This window comes from Haliotis rubra, unplaced genomic scaffold (genome assembly GCF_003918875.1).
Source record: "Haliotis rubra isolate DU_JTF1 unplaced genomic scaffold, ASM391887v1 Scf285, whole genome shotgun sequence".
In the NCBI taxonomy this organism is placed as follows: Eukaryota; Metazoa; Mollusca; class Gastropoda; order Lepetellida; family Haliotidae; genus Haliotis; species Haliotis rubra.
The window spans coordinates 997,854-1,020,303 of NW_025766947.1; the positions used below are offsets into that span (position 1 = coordinate 997,854).

Below are 22,450 nucleotides of genomic sequence, written 5' to 3' on the forward strand. Positions count from 1 at the left end.
TAGATACTCTGGCCAACGTCATCCGTCATACTTCGCAAAAGTATAACAGCAAGTCCAAATATTCCACCATACAGAAGGCAAAGGACAAGAAGTACCCCAGCTTCAGAGGCGGCACAGGATCTTTTCGTCGACCATACAGAAATTACAGAGGAAACTCAGGGAGAGGACGCACTTCCAGAGGATCCAGAGGAACTAAACGTTGATATCAAGGTTCGGTACGACTGGAGTCTTCCACCCCCTCGAGTAACCAAGCCTATAGTCGCATACCTACATCATCGAGGTCTACGTAATGCCTTCTACTTGGACGACGGAATTCAGGTTCACCAAGATGCCAGTCAACTCAAACTACAGCTGAACTTAACAATCAAGTTGCTGACTCAACTAGGATGGCTGGTGAACCTTATGAAGTCAGAGTTGGAACCAAAACAAGATCTACAATTTCTGGGGATAAGGTTTATCACAACACAGAATCATATTGTCGTCCCAGAAGATTGTTGGGTCAAGATACAAGCCATGATTCCACCAGCAGTCATCTCTTCATTAACACTACGATCATGGCAAGTTCTACTCGGTCTACTAACCTCGGCGCAGGACTTGACTCGCACAGGACGGTTACAACTAAGACCGCTGCAACGTTTCCTGACAAAACATCTAGACAGCGTCGACCCTGTCTTGCTGCAAGACAACCTCAAGAGGTATCTACTGTGGTGGACGCACAGGTCGAACGTTTGTGTAGGGACCTATCTACAAGAGCGGGCCTTCGACACACATCTCTACGCAGACGCCTCGATGCAGGGTTGGGGTGCGTATCTCAACAATCAAGTTGCGTCAGGAAGGTGGTCCAAAATAGAGCAGCATCTTCACATCAATCTGCTGGAGATGAAAGCCGTGATCAACGCCTTACAACTATGGTCGAGCTCCCTGAACAACAGAATGCTGATGGTCCACACGGACAACTCTACAGTGGCATTCTCCATAAATCGGCAAGGATCGACAAGGTCTCCAAGCCTGCTACAGCTCACATTCCAGTTGTTCCACATCACGCAGGAAGCAAACATCTGGATAAAGGCGTGTCACATACCCGGGAGCCAAGAACGTGCTTGCAGACACTCTCTCCCGACCACTGCACCCGTCACCTACAGAATGGATGCTCCATCCAGAAGCGTTCCGGCTCATCATAAGGGAAATAGGATCCCCTTGCATAGACCTGTTTGCCACGAGCTTCAACAAACAACTACAGACGTTTGTCTCGCCAGTTCCAGATCCTCTAGCCTGGGCAACAGATGCACAGAGCATATCATGGGAAGGACTAAACACCTACGCGTTTCCACCACTGATATTACTACTGGAAGTACTGTTGAAGATCAAACAGACACAGGCGCTACACCTGACTTTGGTCACGCCCTACTGGCCAGCGAGAGTATGGTTCCTAGACCTAATAGAAGATCTCGGAAGTCCAGCAATCAAGTCACCAGATTGGCCGAACCTACTCATACATCCGCACAGCAAGCAAGTCAAGGGGGAACCCTACAGTGTTCCAGCTACACGTGTGGACCGTATCAAAACATGTTTGAAGAAAAGAGGATACTCTGCCAGGGCAGCCAAGGTAGTAACGCTAGCGTTACGCAGATCTACTCGTAACCTGTAAAATGACAAATGGCTGAACTTTGAGACTTATGCAAGGCGGAAAGGCTTCACTGCGATGATAGCTACTCATCCTCAAGTGGCAGAATATCTGTGTCATCTTAGACAGACCAGACATCTGAAAGGTTTGACATTATCTACATACCTTGCCGCCATCAGTACAGTGATTACCATGAAAACAGGCATCAAGTTGACGAAAGTACCAGACTTACTTGCTCTGCTGAGATCTTTTAAACTGGAGGACCAGCAAAAGAAGTTCAGAGCTCCGGCCTGGGATCTGAATGTAATTCTACGTCATCTTACAAGTGATGCCTATGAACCTCTAGACCAGACTACCCTCGAGCTGCTGACACAGAAGACTCTGTTCCTGCTTGCGCTAGCCATGGCAGCTCGAATATCAGAGATACATGTGCTGGACTTTGGTCGATCCAGATTCGATAGGGGGCAACATGCTGCAGTTCATCTAGGACTTAGATTGGACTTCATTGCCAAGAACCAACTACCTGGTCAGCCAGATAGACAGTTCCACGTACCAGCGCTTCTACAATCCTCGGCCCACAGAATATAGAAGACCTATCCTTGTGTCCGGTCAGAGCCCTGAAGATATATCTTCAAATGACTGAGACAAGGAGACAAAAATTCAAGCGCCTGTTCATCCCATTATCAATAGAGACATCAGCAGAAGTCTGGATGAGAGCCATCATATTGCGAGCCTATAAAGCAGCAGGACTAGAACCTCCTAGAGCTTCCAACCCACACGAAGTCAGAGCACTGGCGTCAACACTGGCTCTACGCGGAAATTGCTGTATACCAACAATTATGGAGGGCTGCTTTTGGAAGTCGGACACAGTGTTTGCCAACCACTACCTCCGAGACATAGCCACTGAAGACGTCTCAGGCATTCACCAATTTGGGCCTCTCGTTGTAGCACAGCAACTAACGGTTCCTCAAAGGCGTTGAGTTGGAAAATCTCACCCTTTATCACGGTGACTTGTAGATAACTTTACTAAAGAAAAGTATTACTTTGAAAGTCCATGCGACAGTCTAGCACAGGCTAGCATGAGTGATTAAAGATCCTGTACGTGAAGGTGTCGCAACTCATTTATGATAAAGACCTTATCATAAGCTATGGGTTGTATGAGATATCTAGTAATAAGAAGATACTAGTTTATCTGTAGCCACATGAATCAACATGATTCAACTTGTCTGAGACTGAAGTAAGACAAGAAAGTGGTCCCCCCGATTTATAACGGAAGTTGGAAGAATAGGATCACGGATATGCCGTTTCGCAGTTCCCATGGGGGGGATACAGGACGTATCTAAGGACAGCTGATGAATGCAGGAAGTGGCCTGACCCACCACCAATCCATCGGCTTCTATAAGCAAAAGATCATGAGTCAGGATAAGTAAAAATATGTAATTTTTAAGTAAAATTGATATTTTTATACTTATCCTGACTCATGACAAGAAGCCCTCCCAACCTCCCCGCTGAAGACACTTTGGATTTCACAGCAGATCCAAGTGCATGGGCAGAAATTCAGGAGAGAGTGACAAGTAAGTCTGGTCACATGACTGTTTGCGCAGGAAAAGGGCAAAAGGGAGGTAACTCGTGGGTGAGTGTATTTTTACGTCCGCTTCCGGAACTTCAAGGGATTCAAGTGTTCCACTACCATTCGAAAAGGAAAGGGAGATAAGCAAAAGATCATGAGTCAGGATAAGTATCAAAATATCAATTTTACTTAAATAATTACATTTTTATTAAAGCAAAATGCTGAAAATAGTCTTCCATAACTGTCATTTACTAACTGGTTAACCATTCCTTAAGCGAGAGGCAGAAACTGAAACAGTGCCTACATCGGTCTTCAGCTGGCTGTTCGTGTTGCATTGGCAATTAAATCTGGTTACTTAAAAAAAATACAGATCTTTTTTCGTTTCGGAATATTCCATGAAGGTTTTAGTCATTCAAATTCAACCAACAGAAAATAAGGGAAAAAACTTGAATGTAGCTATTGTATAGGGGTACATTCACAATACATTTAGATGTAGCTATTGTTGAGATGTACATTCACAATACATTTAGATGTAACTATTGTTGAGATGTACATTCACAATACATTTAGATGTAGCTATTGTATTAGATGTACATTCACAATACATTTAGATGTAGCTATTGTTGAGATGTACATTCACAATACATTTAGATGTAGCTATTGTTGGCCAGAGATGTACATTCACAATACATTTAGATGATGTACATTCACAATACATTTAGATGTAGCTATTGTTGAGATGTACATTCACAATACATTTAGATGTAGCTATTGTTGAGATGTACATTCACAATACATTTAGATGTAGCTATTGTTGAGATGTACATTCACAATACATTTAGATGTAGCTATTGTATAAGGGTACATTCACAATACATTTAGATGTAGCTATTGTTGAGATGTACATTCACAATACATTTAGATGTAGCTATTGTATAGTAGGATACATTCACAATACATTTAGATGTAGCTATTGTTGAGAGCTACATTTTAGATGTATAGATGTACATTCACAATACATTTAGATGTAGCTATTGTATGAGATGTACATTCACAATACATTTAGATGTAGCTATTGTTGAGATGTACATTCACACAAATACATTTAGATGTAGCTATTGTATAGGAGGTACATTCACAATACATTTAGATGTAGCTATTGTTGAGATGTACATTCACAATACATTTAGATGTAGCTATTGTTGAGGGGTACATTCACAATACATTTAGATGTAGCTATTGTTGAGATGTACATTCACAATACATTTAGATGTAGCTATTGTATAGGGATACATTCACAATACATTTAGATGTAGCTATTGTTGAGATGTACATTCACAATACATTTAGATGTAGCTATTGTATAGGGGTACATTCACAATACATTTAGATGTAGCTATTGTTGAGCATTTAGATGTAGCTATTGTTGAGATGTACATTCACAATACATTTAGATGTAGCTATTGTATAGGGTACATTCACAATACATTTAGATGTAGCTATTGTTGAGATGTACATTCACAATACATTTAGATGTAGCTATTGTATAGGGTACATTCACAATACATTTAGATGTAGCTATTGTTGAGATGTACATTCACAATACATTTAGATGTAGCTATTGTTGAGATGTACATTCACAATACATTTAGATGTAGCTATTGTTGAGATGTACATTCACAATACATTTAGATGTAGCTATTGTATAGGGATACATTCACAATACATTTAGATGTAGCTATTGTTGAGATGTACATTCACAATACATTTAGATGTAGCTATTGTATAGGGGTACATTCACAATACATTTAGATGTAGCTATTGTATAGGGGTACATTCACAATACATTTAGATGTAGCTATTGTTGAGATGTACATTCACAATACATTTAGATGTAGCTATTGTATAGGGTACATTCACAATACATTTAGATGTAGCTATTGTTGAGATGTACATTCACAATACATTTAGATGTAGCTATTGTATAGGGGTACATTCACAATACATTTAGATGTAGCTATTGTTGAGATGTATACTGGGACTCTCTATTATCGCGGCACGCGAAAACATTGGGAAAGCAGAAACACCACGCCTGCATCGGCTGTTTACATATGCAAATTACGTAAATATATTCATCGCTCTTGAAAAAGTCATTTATTTCATTGGAATGTCATGTCTAATCGTAGAAATATTAAAGCATTCATCTTTTCAGTAAGTTCTAGAACATTTTGAAACTAGAATGACCCCGACTGCCATTACATCTAGCATGAATCAAAACTTACTTTGTCAAGAGTAATCCTGCGACAACTATAAGGTCATTTGCATATTTTCCGTGCTAAAAATATAACAGGAAGTGACGTATTATGCACCTTCACTCTACACACAGCAGCAACTTGTATGGTACGTTTTAAGGTGGAAAAACAATATTGTGTAACGTTATTGTTACCTTGTATCCAAATGAATAGAAGTTTCAGATGTTTGGGTTAAAAACATGATGTTATTACTAATGTGAATGAAATTCCTAAATATTTTTTAATGATCAAACTATTTAGATTCGTTACTTGTCTTAGTAAACGTTTCACAGTGTCATCTGCTTGTACAGCGTGCCATAGTAAGAAAATAGCAATACCGATAATAGAGAGTTGCTTCAATTTCCGGGTCAAACGAGACAATCGGAATTGCCGCAATGGTATTAAACGAGTTGCGACTATGTGTCACATTATTTGTGACAGAAATGAAGATTAAACATCAGTCAACTGAAAATATATATAACATGCTAAGTTGAGATGTACATTCACAATACATTTAGATGTAGCTATTGTTGAGATGTACATTCACAATACATTTAGATAGCTATGGTATAGGGGTACATTCACAATACATTTAGATGTAGCTATTGTTGAGATGTACGCTCACAGTACATTTGAATGCAACACCTAATCACAGTTATATTCCACATCATTCATGAACAGCATTCAAGTTCAAGTGTATGCACCTCTAGGGAAACTCACAATAACTGTCTTCAAGACAAAATGGCAAATTGTGAGCACAAAACAATTGTATAGACAATGGAAGTCAAAAGGCCAGGGGGAACAATTCTTGACCATGTTCAGAATAGAGGTGGAAGTGTCATGATGTTGGCCAGGTTCACACTGATTCACAGAATCATTTGGTTAATGGGAATGGACATTTGACTGGCCAGTGTCAGTGATATGTTGACGAAGTATTGCATTTGGTCATTGTGTTATTCGCTTAAATGATCAGCAGATATTTTGAACTGTAATAACAGAATGCCAGACCACATCATGATAGATTGTCACTGACATAGAGCATTTATTGGATGTTGTCGGCTGGAGAGTCTGTCCAGAGACCCAGCACCAGCTGATCCTCTGGTGGAATGGCAGGCAACCATACACAAGTCAATCAACAGTATCAAGGTGTAATTTACCAGATGTTGATCTACTCACCCCAAATAACTTGACGGACATTCATGGAAACTATCCTCACCATCAGTTCCCTTAATGTTTGTCAGCAGTATACAATTAAGAGACACCATTTAATAGTAAGCACTGTCGCCTCTGAATGTGATACTTATTTGGTCTGTGTTTATTCTGGTGTATGCTGGCAGTTTGTTCCCTATGCTTGTTGGTTGCTGACATTAGTTGTGTTTGTTTCAGATCTCAGAAGTTAATGTAACAGAGCACATTGAGGGAGATGAAACCAAGTTTGCCCTGTGGACTGGTAGAGCTCCGATCTCCGACTACAGAATTATACTTAAGGTAACATTAGGTTGTAGAGAATTCAGACCAAGCCTTCTCCACAGGCCCCTGAAAGAAGATAGCAATAACACTGAAACACCTGGCCCAAATATGCTCCAATCCTATACTTAACATGCATCCTACATGCCCCAATCCTATATTTAACATGCATCCTACATGCTCCAATCCTATACTTAACATACATCCTACATGCCCCAATCCTATACTTAACATGCATCCTACATGCCCCAATCCTATACTTAACATACATCCTACATGCCCCAATCCTACACTTAACATACATCCTACATGACCCAATCCTATAATTAATTGCCCGTAAACTAGTTTTGTTTTTTATTGTATCAATATTGCCTAGCCATCTGATTGGTCAGCACTATAACAATAACAAGTATGTGTGCAGTGCATTGGAAACTTGCTGACATTGTACTATATTCTTCATACCAGTGACGTTTTAATGGTGATCCTTGACCTATACTGAAACTGCCTTTGTAACAAAGAGCCATCAAGCAGAATTCTTTCAAACTAATTCTTTCTCCCATATTGCATTTGTGCTATCTGCTCTAGGTGCTGATAGGGCCCCATGCCTCCCCCAAGCTAATTATTCTATTTCTTATTCCAACTGAGTGAAGACAGAGAGTTTCAGAGAAAGAACTTTTCAGTTTTTCCAGTAGGCTTCATTGGAATAATGTTTGTTTATAGGCCTGATGGGAAAATGTTGTGTTTTGTTTGAATGTTTGTGTTTCTCGTCTTCTGTGAAGGTTGTTTGTGTTTCTCGTCTCGTCTTCTGTCAAGGCTGTTTGTGTTTCTCGTCTTCTGTCAAGGCTGTTTGTGTTTCTCGTCTTCTGTGAAGGCTGTTTGTGTTTCTCATCTTCTGTGAAGGCTGTTTGTGTTTCTCGTCTTCTGTGAAGGCTGTTTGTGTTTCTCGTCTTCTGTGAAGGCTGTTTGTGTTTCTCGTCTTCTGTGAAGGCTGTGAATATTGTTTATGTGTAGGCTTTGTTTGAATGTTTGTGTTTCTCGTCTCTGTGAAGGTTGTTTGTGTTTCTAGGCATCCTCACTGGACACCAAGCAGCAGTGGGTGAAGAAGATGAGGGAGCTCATCCAGGAGCGTATGATGTACATGCATGATGCACTCAAAGACAAACAACCAACCATGTTCAAACCACCACCTAAACTCTTCTATGGGAGCAGAGTCAGCAGGTATGTATGGGTCATTGGTTCCAGAGGTTTAGGTGTTAGCCTGAGACTATTCATGCTGTTTGCAAGGGTCTGGGTTAGTCACAGGCAAGTCAGGTTCTGTGGAGGGGTTATCTGTTAGTAGGTAGGATGTTAACAGTAATATTGAGATATAGGGTTCAGCAGTTTCTTGTATGCTAATGGAAAGAAGAAACTTTGCATAACATAAATTCTTTTTCAAAAGAGATCCTCCTTGGGGTACTTATAAGCATTTTGTCATGTTCGGCCACCCCTGCAGGGCCCCTGTGGGCCCCAACAGCGAAGAGCAGGTAACTCTAATCGTGAACCTCGTACCTCACTTTTCATGCCTTCGTTCTTGTGACAAGACGCGTGCATGGGTTCATAGAATTAAATTCTTCAAGTGACACTATGAGGGTGAAAGAAGTAAATTCTGTATCTATGGTACCCGTGAAGGTCTGGGTTAGAATGAACCTTCGGTAACCCATACTTGTCGTAAGAGGTGACTAACGGGATCGAGTGGTCAGGCTAGCTGGCTTGGTAGACACATGTCATTGGTTCCCAATTGCGCAGATCGATGCTCATGCTGTTGATCAATGGATTGTCTGGTCCAGACACGATTATTTACAGACCGCCGCCATATAGCTGGAATATTGCTGAGTGTTGAGTAAAGCTAAACTCACTCACTCTCTCACTGTATGTATGGATCATTTCTTTTAGCACGGTCGATAGATTGAATATGTACGCTTCATTTTCCATCCATAATTTGTTGTAACTTTGCCGCCAGGTCGCTCGTTTTCATGTGGTGACTGTTGCGACACATTTTTCTGCAAGCACAAAACCCACCATCAAAAAAGCTTCCAACGAGGTACGAAAAATCGAATTTAGGTGCTTCGTCTTCCTCCACGACTATGGCCAAACTTGCTGAAAAAAGCGTAGCATCCCCTTCAGGTTGGGTTCTACCCTGTTCCCTGGTGCCATCACAGGAGGCCGCAGAGGCTTCTCTACATTTAAGGACTCTTAACCCTTACTGGAGCAGCCTTCATCTTCTTGCGCTTGCCTCAGCATACCCTTCCACATCAGGCAAGGAAGCGCACAAGTGGTCTGCACCACTTCAGTCGCATCGAGGCAAGGCTAAGGGCAGGGGAAAGGGCAAGCAGTCTTGTCTGAGGAAGCAGAAGCCAGTCAGCCCTGGCTTCCCAGTAACACTTCCTCGGGGGCCCTCAGCAGAGCCAGCACAGGTACTAGACAAGTTACCTATGACTGGCATCCACTTGGTGGAACAGGTACAAAGCCGGGTGGTTCATCTAGAGATGGACAACCAGACAGCGATGACCTACATCCTGAAGCGAGGCGGTACCGTGTCTACGTCTCTCCTTCAGGAAGCATGGCAGTTTCTGCTTTGGTGCAACCAGTTCGACATACAGGTGATGCCCTGGGGTTGGTTGCCAGGGTCGTTCCAGGTGGACTTGTTTGCCTCTGGAGTGACAAATCAGATACCAGTGTTTTGCTCCTGGATACCGGATCTGGGAACCATCGCGTCCAACGCCTTCCAGCTGGAAGGTAATGTTGGTGTTTCCACCAATACCACTGATCCCCAGGGTCCTATTGCAGCTGGCCAGCCAACCAGCGTGACTACTTGTGCTCCTTGCACCTATTTGGTCGACTCATTGCTGGTTTCCGGTAATTCTCAGGTTTCTGGCTCAGCCTCCTGTATTATTACCCTTTCGACCGGACCTACTATCCCAGAACAGAGCACCGCACCCGAATCCAAGGATTCAGTGGGTGGCTTGGCCACTGTCCGGAATCGCCTCCAAGTGAGTGGAATTCCTGCACGAGTTGCAGACACAATTTTGGCTTTGCAGAGGGATTTGACAAATGTTGAGGATATTAGGATAGATGGGCCTGTTATGCGCGCTGGTGTGTCGGATATAATCACGGTTTTGGCGTTTTCACAGTCTCGATTAGAAGCCCGTCTCGCCACTTCTGCTATCAGATGCTACTCCATGGCTATTTCTGCCTTCTACATTCCTGCCGATGGTGTACTCTTGGGGCAACACCCTCTTGTGCAGCACTGTTTAGCAGGCATGGACAGAACCTGTTCGGCTGTACGGCAGATTAGTCCCCCGTGGGACTTGTCAATCGTTGTTGATTGGCTGTCCGGTCCTCTTTTTTCATGAGCTGTCATCCCTCTCACTTCAGCTGTTGAGTTGGAAGGCAGCCTTTCTTTTGGGGGTAACATCTGGCAGAAGGGTCGGCAACATTCATGCAATTTCAGCGGATCCTGAACTAACTGTCTTTTATAAAGACAAGGTTAGTATTCGCTTGCCAGATTCTCACTGTCCTAAGATCGCAGGCTCCTTTCACATAACGGCGCCTATTGAACTTCAAGCTTTCACTCAGCCTCCATCGTCCGGTACCTCTCTTCGGCATGCTCACGTCTTAGATGACTCTCAAGGGTTATATGAAACAGTGTCTATCCATAAGGATAAACAGCTGTTCTGCTGTTATGGCAGTGGTAAGGCTGGCCTTCCAGCAAATAAGCAAACCATTTCTCGGTGGCTTGACTCTGCCATTTGTATGGGTTAAGTTCATAAAGGCTTAACTCCCCCAGCAGGGTTGAAAGCTCATTTGGTTAGTGCAGTGGTCACCTCCAAGGCATATGTGGCGTATTGAGGAGATCTGCTCAGCGGCTATTTGGAGCCGTCCGAGCACATTCATCCGTTATTTCCATTTGGTCAAACAGTTTTCTCCACTGGGCAGGGTCAGTGAGCTTTTGAGTTTCCTCTCCTATTTTATCCATTTGGTGTCAGGATTTATCGTTTTTATCCACTTGGTGTCGGGATTTATCACTCTCTCCCTTATTTTGGTGGAGGTATATGAGAAAACGGTGATTGTTTTGCCCCTATATGCTTTTTAGCGTTACCTTGTTCCCTAACTTATCCCCATCAGTATGCATCGCTGGCTGGGTATTTAGTGGGAATATATAGCAAGTTACTCGCTGTCCGCTCCCAAATTCTTTGGTTGGGGGTGCGGGATTATTTATTCCCTATCAGCCAATCAGGCTTTAAGCTTGGCAGCTATTTGCCCCTCCCCTTAGCCACGCCCTCGCCTGATTGACAGCGGCGGTCAGGTGACAGGGTAAGTGTGTTTCTCTCTCTCCGTAGATTGAAGAATTCCACTTATTGTTGGTTTTTTTTGTTGCCACACCCGACTCGCAGTCTTTAGGAGTCTGTCTTACGCTTATAAGCACCCCAAGGAGGATCTCTTATGAAAAAGAATAGTACAAACCTGATTCTTTGAAAAGAGTTCTCCTTAAGGTACGGCCGCCCACCTCCCCTCATTCTGTCTGCTTTCATTCAGCATGAAAAGTGAGGTACAAGTTCAAGCTTAGAGTTACCTGCTCTTGGCTGTTGGGGCCCACAGGGGTGGCCAAACAAGACAAAAACAGTTTTTTGTTTTGTAAATATTTTTATTTAAAATATAGTTACACCTGTCGTAGGAATTAAAATTGGACATTTTAATGCTTATAAGTACCCCAAGGAGGACTCTTTTCAAAGAATCAGAAACCCCTACAGGTTAGTACAATTTGGATGGAATAAAAGTTATTCGAAAAGTTATAAAATTAACCCAAAATAAATATATAGCAAACCACTTTTCATGAAATTTTATGTCACATATCTCGCGTGGCACATGCACTTTGTGCTCAAAGAATTTACTCAGTTTTTGCATGCATTTTGACACCTTAAGTTCACACTCTAGATATTGAAAATTGAAGAACAGTTTTTCTAGTCTCTGAATGTTGTGGAAAACACGCTGATTATAACCTAAACTGCACATACATCATGCCACAACTCACAGAAAATCAGCGTCTCTGCACCATGGGTATGCTGGAGACTAGAATGACCCAACATGAAGTGGGCAGTGAAACACAATCTCATCTCTGTGGTCACGTTATCAACATAATGGGAACACGAGACGTCACATTAACAAGACAACCACATTCGGCTGACCTATCTAAGGATTCCAGATAGCCAGTTTGACTGCTGGGACCTTTCCTGGCTTACGTCAAATCAGTTCCAGAACTGCACGGAACTGACTGAAGGAGCACAACATCCTGCAATACATCCAAGTTTGACCAATGTCACCGACAGGCACGTCTTGCCTGGTGCAGACAGCATCACGGTACAGGAAACAAGATTGGGAATGGTATGCTGATGCGTGCTTTGTTCAAAGCGACAGTATGGTGGTACCAGCATCATAGTATGGGAAGACATAACATTGCATGGTCAGACAGAATTTGTCATTGTCAATGGCAATCTGACAGGTTTGCGATACAGGGATGAGATCATTTGGCCCCATGTGCAGCCGTTCATTCAAGGACAGAGACATTATTTCACGCATTAGCAAGATCATGTCCCTCCACATGTCGCTCGTGTTTTGACAGATTTTCTGAAAAAGCTGAACATTCCAGTACTCCTCTTGCCAGCCGTTTCTTTAGACCTGTACCCAGACCTGTACCCTATTGAGACCTGTACCCTATTGAGTACCTGCATGCTATTGAGCATGCTTGGGATGAGATGGAGCGACATTTACGTCAAGCCCAAAATCAGCAATTGACGTTTGCTGAATTGGGACAAGCATTGGTTCAGATACTGAACAACATTCGCCAAGCTTTCTTCAATCACTTACTGTCATCTATGCTTCGTCATTGTCAAGCCAGTGGTGGACACACATGATACTGAAGTTGTGAACTGGCTTTTGACACATCTCTTCAAAAGTGTGTTGTGATGCCATATGTCAAATCATACAGATTTCAATATTATCCTGTCACCAGTTAAACAGTGATTAAGGAAAACACCTCAAGTCATGGTATCATCTTTTTGCATTAAAAATGGCATAACACCAAATAATGCACAGTTACTGTATTCTAGTAGTATATGTCTCAACCCTTCCCATCTTTCACTGATACGAAATGATCACTATTACAAGAGATTGTACTTCCTTTTCAGGGATATGGAAAGTGACTCTGCTTCTCTGGAAGAAATTGGAATGGACCGGAGAGGGTCCTTGACATCCATAAACTCCACTGCCACCAGTGGTACCACAGACAGCAGCAGCAGTGGCGGCATGCACAAGGTAGGCGATTATGCTTATACATTTGTGTATACATGCACAATATCAGCAATCTGACTTCAGGGCTGTGTATATGCTGAAGTATGCACTAGAAGGGGATTATCTTATGTACTCAACAGATAATTGTACTTATCATTATGCATATGTATGTAGCAGGACATGGACAAGATAAGGGATTAAAATTTAAATCGAGCATAATAGCATCATATAACTCAGCTCCACTGTTCTTTGCTTACAGTATTAGAAAATTTAACATATTACATACACAACTACGTCATGGAGCTAGTAGATTAAGTTACAATCTGTACAGAGTAGGGCTAATCACTGATCGCATGTGGCAACCCGTGCGAAAATGCTCATCACTATTTCTTAGAATGTTCTTTATACAATCAACATAGAAAGATCATGCTTAAAGCTATTCAAGATGTATGTGCTAGTAATTCTGTGATTACACTATGTTATTTTAAGCGGCATTGCAGATCTGACAAATCATAAATATGAAATTATGTTAAAAAATGTACATCAGTATATATGCAAATCTAAACGATTCCAGTAGTGTTCTTTCTATACACCTTCTGTATTATAACATTTCTCCTGAACTGTCAATCTTTCTCTGTCTCTGTTTCTAATAATTGTTTGCGATGTAATTAGTTATTGTCCCCCGCCGCAGCACGGAACGGGGGACTATTTTTTCACAAACGTCCGTATGTACATCCTGATTCTTCGAGAGGGATTTCATAAGTTGTAAGAACTTGTCCCCGATCCTTTTCACATTGTGAATAAAATATGTTTAAACTAAACACAAAAGGGATTATACATTTGTATGTAGCAGGACATGGACAAGATAAGGGATTATACATTTGTATGTAGCAGGACATGGACAAGATAGGGGATTTTACATATATATGTACCAGGCACAAACAGAATAGGGGATTATACATATATATGTACCAGAGCACAGACAGGATAGGGGATTATACATATATATGTATCACGCCACAGACATAATGGGCAATTATACATACGCATGTAGACAGACATGCAGTAGATGTTGAATTTACATGTGAATGTATCAGGGTATCCCAATGATGTTTACACATATTTATGCACCAAGCCACATACAAGGTAAGCATTATGCATATGTATGTACTGTGACTGTACATTTTTATGCTAAGATAGATTATATATGTCTGAATGTTACATCAGTAATGAGAGCTTACACATTTTACAGCAACTAGATATGAAATGACCATAAATATGACACACATGAACAACCTTCCACGGATATGTAGATCACAAGCCATTTGATCTATTTCTGTGAACTACCCCCTGTGTAGGGCTCCTATGAAACCCTTGCTATTCCCTGGTTTTCAAGCCATTACAATCTTTTGATGAACTTTTGTACTAGAACAGGAACAAGATGGCATTAATGACGGTGCTGTCCTTTTTACTATGTTCATCATGACAGAGGTGTCATCTTAGCAATGTACATCACACAATGTCCATGTGTCTGGTAGACCATTTGCTCGATAACAGAGGTGTCCTGTAGACCATGTTCATTGTGACAGAGGTGTCCTGTTTGCAATGAGGTCATGACAGACGTGTCCTGTTGATTCTATCATGACAGAGATGTCCTATAGACCATGTTCATCCGGACAGAGGTGTCATCTTAGCAATGTGCATCACGAAAGAGGTGTCTTGTAGACCATTTGCTCGATAACATAGATGTCCTGTAGACCAAATTCATCATGACAGTGATGTCCTGTTGCCTCTATTTATCATGAAAGATGTGTCATGTAGGCCATGTTCATCATGACAGAGGTGTCCTATGTGCAATGTAGGCCATGGGAAAGGTGTTGTGTTGACTGTATTGATCATGGCTGTCATGTTTTCAATATCAGTTGATGTTACTCTAGTGGTATCTACTATGTCATGTTTTCAATGTATACACTTGATGCATTACCCTAGTGGTATCTACTATGACACTTGACAATGCATAAACATTGGTCGCCAAGTATGTATACACTTGGACAATGCATAAACAAAGCATTGTATCTTGGACAATGCATAAACAAGTATGTATACACTTGGACAATGCATAAACATTGGTCGTGCCAAGTAAGTATACACTTGGACAATGCATAAACATTGGTCGTGCCAAGTATGTATACACTTGGACAATGCATAAACATTGGTCGTGCCAAGTATGTATACACTTGGTATGCATACACATTGGACAATGCATAACTTGGACAATGCATAAACATTGCCAAGTATGTATACACTTGGACAATGCATAAACATATGTACATTGGTCATGCCAAGTATGTATACACTTGGACAATGCATAAACATTGGTCGTGCCAAGTATGTATACACTTGGACAATGCATAAACATTAAACATTGGTGGACAATGCATAAACATTGGTCGCCAAGTATGTATACACTTGGACAATGCATAAACATTGGTAAGCCAAGTATGTATACACTTGACAATGCATATGTAACAAAGTCATGCCATGTATACACTTGGACAATGCATAAACATTGGTGGTGCTAAGTATGTATACACTTGGACAATGTATTGGTCGCGCCAAGTATGTATACACTTGGACAATGCATAAACATTGGTCGTCATGCTTGGACAAGTAAACATTGGTCGTGCCAAGTATGTATACACTTGGACAATGCATAAACATTGGTCATGCCAAGTATGTATACACTTGGACAATGCATGAACATTGGTCGTGCCAAGTATGTATACACTTGGACAATGCATAAACATTGGTCGTGCCAAGTATGTATACACTTGGACAATGCATAAACATTGGTCGTGCCAAGTATGTATACACTTGACAATGCATAAACATTGGTCGTGCCAAGTATGTATACACTTGGACAATGCATAAACATTGGTCGTGCCAAGTATGTATACACTTGGACAATGCATAAACATTGGTCGTGCAAAGTATGTATACACTTGGACAATGCATAAACATTGGTCGTGCCAAGTATGTATACACTTGACAATGATAAACAGCATAATACATGGACAAAGCATAAACATTGGTCGTGCAAAGTATGTATACACTTGGACAAAGCATGAACATTGGTCGTGCCAAGTATGTATACACTTGGACAAAGCATGAACATTGGTCGTGCCAAATATGCAAAATTTCTGAACACAGGTCGTGGCAAATATGTTTATTCTTGATGTTTAAAATCAGGTCCTGCCAGATCAGAGATGATGTTCATTTCTACATTACTGATGTTATTCCAAGATATCTTTATGATACTGTTAGTGTCTTCACGTTCAAAGTAGCCTATATTTCTAGAAGTACTTGGTTTGTGCCAAGATGTGATGCTGGAGAAGTCAGATTGTCAGTGTGTTTATTCTACACCATTCTGCAGTAGTGATCTCATATTGGTTTGTCAACAAGCCCTCCTGATCAGTGGCCCAAACCAATTGTCCGTACTATATTAAGACTGTGACAAAACTGTGTCAAGATCATGTAACAACTGCCTTTAACTGTGTCATGACTGTTCTTCTTCCTACCATACAGCGTTGTAGGAGGAGGAAGCCATGACCTGATCAGCGACACTATTGATTTTTATCAATTCCTTGTGTGGTGAGATATTTGGCAGTGATGATTAAATAAAATAAAGGATTCCTCAGCATTGACTTGGAGAACGTAGAGAAACCATGAGGTTATTACTTGAGAGATAATGTACTGAGAGCTCTAAGATGCAGCACTCTCCATGCCTGGTGACCTCGAGGTGATAGGCCAGGATGAAGAGGCTCCCTACATTGATAAGAATGGCAGGTCTTTTTTTTCCATGTCGTTTCTGTCCATGCAAACTCGATCACAGGTACATCGGTCTCTGTGGCTTGTCAGGCACATGTCGACACACACCATCTATATGACCACATGTCGATGCCCCCATCTGTATGTCCTCACGTCAACACACGCCATCTAATTGTCCACATGTCAATGCCCCAATCTGTATGTCAACATGTCGACACACACCATATATATATATATCTACATGTCGACACCCCCATCTGTATGTCTTCATGCTATTGGTATGTCATCCCATTTGTAGACTGTGCTGTGTAGGCTGTCATCAAGTGTGCAGGTTGTGCTGTGTTGGCTGTGCTCTGTAGTCTGTTATCCCATGTGCAGGTTGTGCTCTGTAGCCTGTTATCCCATGTGCAGGCTGTGCTCTGTAGTCTGTTATCCCAAGTGCAGGTAGTGCTGTGTTGGCTGTGCTCTGTAGTCTGTTATCCCATATGCAGGTTGTGCTCTGTAGCCTGTTATCCCATGTGCAGGTTGTGCTCTGTAGTCTCATCCCTTGTGTAGGTTGTGCTGTGTAGGCTGTTATCCCATGTGCAGGTTGTGCTGTGTAGGCTGTGCTCTGTAGTCTGTTATCCCATGTGCAGGTTGTGCTCTGTAGCCTGTTATCCCATGTGCAGGCTGTGCTCTGTAGTCTCATCCCTTGTGCAGGTTGTGCTCTGTAACCTGTTATCCCATGTGCAGGTTGTGCTCTGTAGTCTCATACCTTGTGCAGGTTGTGCTGTGTAGGCTGTTATCCCATGTGCAGGTTGTGCTGTGTAGGCTGTGCTCTGTAGTCTGTTATACCATGTGCAGGTTGTGCTGTGTAGGCTGTGCTCTGTAGTCTGTTATCCCTTGTGTAGGTTGTGCTGTGTAGGCTGTTATCCCATGTGCAGGTTGTGCTGTGTAGGCTGTTATCCCATGTGCAGGTTGTGCTGTGTAGGCTGTGCTCTGTAGTCTGTTATACCATGTGCAGGTTGTGCTGTGTAGGCTGTTATCCCATGTGCAGGTTGTGCTGTGTAGGCTGTTATCCCATGTGCAGGTTGTGCTGTGTAGGCTGTGCTCTGTAGTCTGTTATCCCATGTGCAGGTTGTGCTCTGTAGGCTGTGCTCTGTAGTCTGTTATCCCATGTGCAGGTTGTGCTCTGTAGTCTGTTCTCCCAAGTGCAGGTTGTGCTGTGTAGGCTGTGCTCTTTAGTCTGTTATCCCATGTGTAGGCTGTGCTCTGTAGGCTGTGCTCTGTAGTCTGTTATCCCATGTGCAGGTTGTGCTGTGTAGGCTGTGCTCTGGATTAAAACTCATGTAGTCGGTCACAGGTTTACACAGTATAGTATGGATTAAAACTCAAGTAGTCAGTCACAGGTTTACACAGTCCAGTATGGATAAAACATTCATGTAGTCAGTTACAGGTTTACACAGTCCAGTATGGATTAAAACTCATGTAGTCAGTCACAGGTTTGCTCTGTCCAGTATGGATTATAACTCATGTAGTCAGTTACAGGTTTGCTCTGTCCAGTATGGATTAAAACTCATGTAGTCAGTCACAGGTTTGCTCTGTCCAGTATGGATTAAAACTTATGTAGTCAGTCACAGGTTTGCTCTGTCCAGTATGGATTATAACTCAAGTAGTCAGTCACAGGTTTGCTCTGTCCAGTATGGATTATAACTCATGTAGTCAGTCACAGGTTTGCTCTGTCCAGTATGGATTATAACTCATGTAGTCAGTCACAGGTTTGCTCTGTCCAGTATGGATTAAAACTCATGTAGTCAGTCACAGGTTTACACAGTCCAGTATGGATTAAAACTCATGTAGTCAGTCACAGGTTTACACAGTCCAGTATGGATTATAACTCAAGTAGTCAGTCACAGGTTTGCTCTGTCCAGTATGGATTAAAACTCATGTAGTCAGTCACAGGTTTGCTCTGTCCAGTATGGATTAAAACTCATGTAGTCAGTCACAGGTTTGCTCTGTCCAGTGTGGATTAAAACTCATGTAGTCAGTCACAGGTTTACACAGTCCAGTATGGATTAAAACTCATGTAGTCAGTCACAGGTTTGCTCTGTCCAGTGTGGATTAAAACTCATGTAGTCAGTCACAGGTGCTAAATGCTGTTGCATGCCAAACAGGGCCACAGAATATCATTGCACAATTGACTTTTTGCCATGATAACTGTATGTACAGAAATAATATTTTAGAAAAGATTTATGACAACAGTTCACTCTCTGTATCACATATCAATTTTATCAGGAGGTTGGTTAATAGTTTGTCTGTGTTTTAGATTAGTGTAGATGGAGATTTGTCAACACTTCTCTCATGTATGTTATTTGTTTAGAACAGCTGAACATAGGAAAAGGTTGAACTGCTACTTGTTTGATTTGCCAGACTTGTGTAGGGAGGAGTATCATCAATAGTACTGATGAAGTTTCAAGTGATGACTGATTTGTGCAGTAGGGTACTATCTGGTTAGAGAAGTTAATTGACGTGTTACTTATTTGTGTAGATATTCTTGAGTTATTACAAGATGTGAGATTCGGTTTTATTCAATGGCAGTGGGGTGGGGTGTTAACTGGATGATGGTGTTGTGAGGATGGTGTGATGATGATAGGGTGTTGGTGGGATGTTGATGAGATGGTGGGGTGTTGATTACCGTAGATGGTGGGGTGTTGGTGGGATGGTGGGGTGTTGATGGCATGGTGGAGTGTCATTTGGGTATCAATGAGACTTTTGAGTATTGATGAAATGGTGGAGTGTTGGTGTTCTGGTGGAGCGTTGGTGTTCTGGTAGGGTGTTGTTGTTTTGGTGGATCTTTGGTGTTCTGGTGGGGTGTTGGTGTTCTGGTGGAGTGTTGGTGTTCTGGTGTAGGGTTGGTGTTCTGGTGGAGGGTTGGTGTTCTGGTGCAGAGTTGGTGTTCTGGTGCAGAGTTGGTGTTCTGGTAGGGTGTTGTTGTTTTGGTGGAGTGTTGGTGTTCTGGTGGATCTTTGGTGTTCTGGTGTAGGGTTGGTGTTCTGGTGGAGTGTTAATGGGATGGGATTTTGCTGTGATTGGGAGTTAGAGCATATTAGACCAGGGAGATGAGACACTTTTAGAGATTGATTACTCTCCTCAGTAGCCTCATACTTGAAAACAGTCCAAAAAGAGGAAATTTCAGGGACACGTTTGAAAGAAGTATGATTTATTTTGACAAAAACGTCATAGCAATTCACTGTTAGATGTCATAAGTATGATATGTTAACTTTATTCTAGTGAGAATCACTTCATTAGTGGTGTTTTATGTGTGACATACTGTTATAATAGTTGTTGTTATTTTTCTGGAATACTGAACACTGAAGCCCAGTTTCCAGAACTCCTCACCCCTACCCGGCCCAGCTTTAACAAGTCTGACATGTGTCTGCGTCTAGCAGCCCCCACTCTTCAGGCTTTGGTTTCATGTCATAGATAACATTTGGCAAGGAACTGATTTTGGTGGGGTTTTGATGCGTGTTGGTTGTCTGAAAATGTTATTCATTGATTCATTGTTGAAACTACAGAAGTCTCCTTGTGAAAGATGAAGTTCACTTGCAGATGATGCAACATCAGCACTAGCAATCCAAGGAGCCAAATATTCAAGGATAGATAAGGTCCCAAGTACACAATGTGATTCCAGTGTAGCCAAGGTCCCAGTAGACCTTGTCTGGCCTTGCAGTGATTCCAGGGTGGCTAAGGTCCCCGTTAGACCATTCTTGTCCTCACAGTCATACCAGCCCGCTGTTAGACCTTGTTTGTCCTCTCATACTAGGGTGGCAAAGTCCACTGTTAGACCTTGTTTGTCCTCTCATACCAGGGTGGCAAAGCCCGCTGTTAGACCTAGTTTGTCCTCTCATACCAGGTGGCAAAGGTTGCTGTTAGACCTTGTTTGTTCTCTCAAACCAGGGTGGCAAAGCCCGCTGTTAGACCTTGTTTGTCCTCTCATACCAGGTGGCAAAGGTCGCTGGTAGACCTTGTTTGTCCTCTCATACCAGGGTGGCAAAGGTCGCTGGTAGACCTTGTTTGTCCTCTCATACCAGGGTGGCAAAGCCTGCTGGTAGACCTTGTTTGTTCTCTCATACCAGATGGCAAGGTCCGCTGTTAGACCTTGCTTGTCCTCTCATACCAGGGTGGCAAAGGTCGCTGTTAGACCTTGTTTGTCCTCTCATACCAGGGTGGCAAAGTCAACTGTTAGACCTTGTTTGTCCTCTCATACCAGAGTGGCAAAGCCCGCTGTTAGACCTTGTTTGTCCTCTCATACCAGGGGGGCTAAGCCCGCTGTTAGACCTTGTTTGTCCTCTCATACCAGGGTGGCAAAGTCTACTGTTAGACCTTGTTTGTCCTCTCATACCAGATGGCAAAGTCCACTGTTAGACTTTGTTTCTCCTCTCATACCAAGGTGGCAAAGTCTACTGTTAGACCTTGTTTGTCCTCTCATACCAGGGTGGCAAAGCCCACTGTTAGACCTTCTTTGTCCTCTCATACCAGAGTGGCAAAGGTCGCTGTTAGACCTTGTTTGTCCTCTCATACCAGAGTGGCAAATGTCGTTGTTAGACCTTGTTTGTCCTCTCATACCAGAGTGGCAAAGTCCGCTGTTAGACCTTGTTTGTCCTCTCAGTGATCCTAGCTTTGTGCCCAATGAGATAATTCCCAAATTAGCATGCATACGGCAGCTGCAAGGATACCCCACACACAGTGACACTGTAGAGCTGGTGACCCATGTGGTTACACACAATGGTAGACAACATCTCTGTGAACTATACAGCAACAGAAATCAACAGCACAGACAACACAGTAAACTTCCCCAATGTGGACAAAACCAGAGTAAATGTCACTGATGTCAACATCAGAGTAGATGTCACTGGTGTGGACAACACACTGTAAATGTCACTGATGTCAACATCAGAGTAGATGTCACTGGTGTGGACAACACACCGTAAATGTCACTGATGTCAACATCAGAGTAGATGTCACTGGTGTGGACAAGACACAATAAATGTCACTGATGTCAACATCAGAGTAGATGTCACCAGTGTGGACAACACACCGTAAATGTCACTGATGTCAATATCAGAGTAGATGTCACTGGTGTGGACAACACACCGTAAATGTCACTGATGTCAACATCAGAGTAGATGTCACTGGTGTGGACAACACACCGTAAATGTCACTGATGTCAACATCAGAGTAGATGTCACTGGTGTGGACAAGACACCGTAAATGTCACTGATGTCATCATCAGAGTAGATGTCACTGGTGTGGACAAGACACAATAAATGTCACTGATGTCAACATCAGAGTAGATGTCACTGG

The 22,450-nt window shown here is 42.3% G+C and overlaps 1 protein-coding gene across 1 annotated transcript in view; it reads left to right on the forward strand.

Annotated features, from left to right (window-relative positions):
- LOC124281588 (triple functional domain protein-like) overlaps positions 1 to 22,450 on the forward strand; it is a 188,311-nt gene that overhangs the window by 53,165 nt on the left and 112,696 nt on the right. The window contains exons 20-22 of the mRNA XM_046717532.1: positions 6,872 to 6,973; positions 8,019 to 8,170; positions 13,177 to 13,303. Of these exons, the coding sequence (XP_046573488.1) occupies positions 6,872 to 6,973; positions 8,019 to 8,170; positions 13,177 to 13,303 (381 nt within the window). The remainder of the gene's footprint in view (positions 1 to 6,871; positions 6,974 to 8,018; positions 8,171 to 13,176; positions 13,304 to 22,450) is intronic.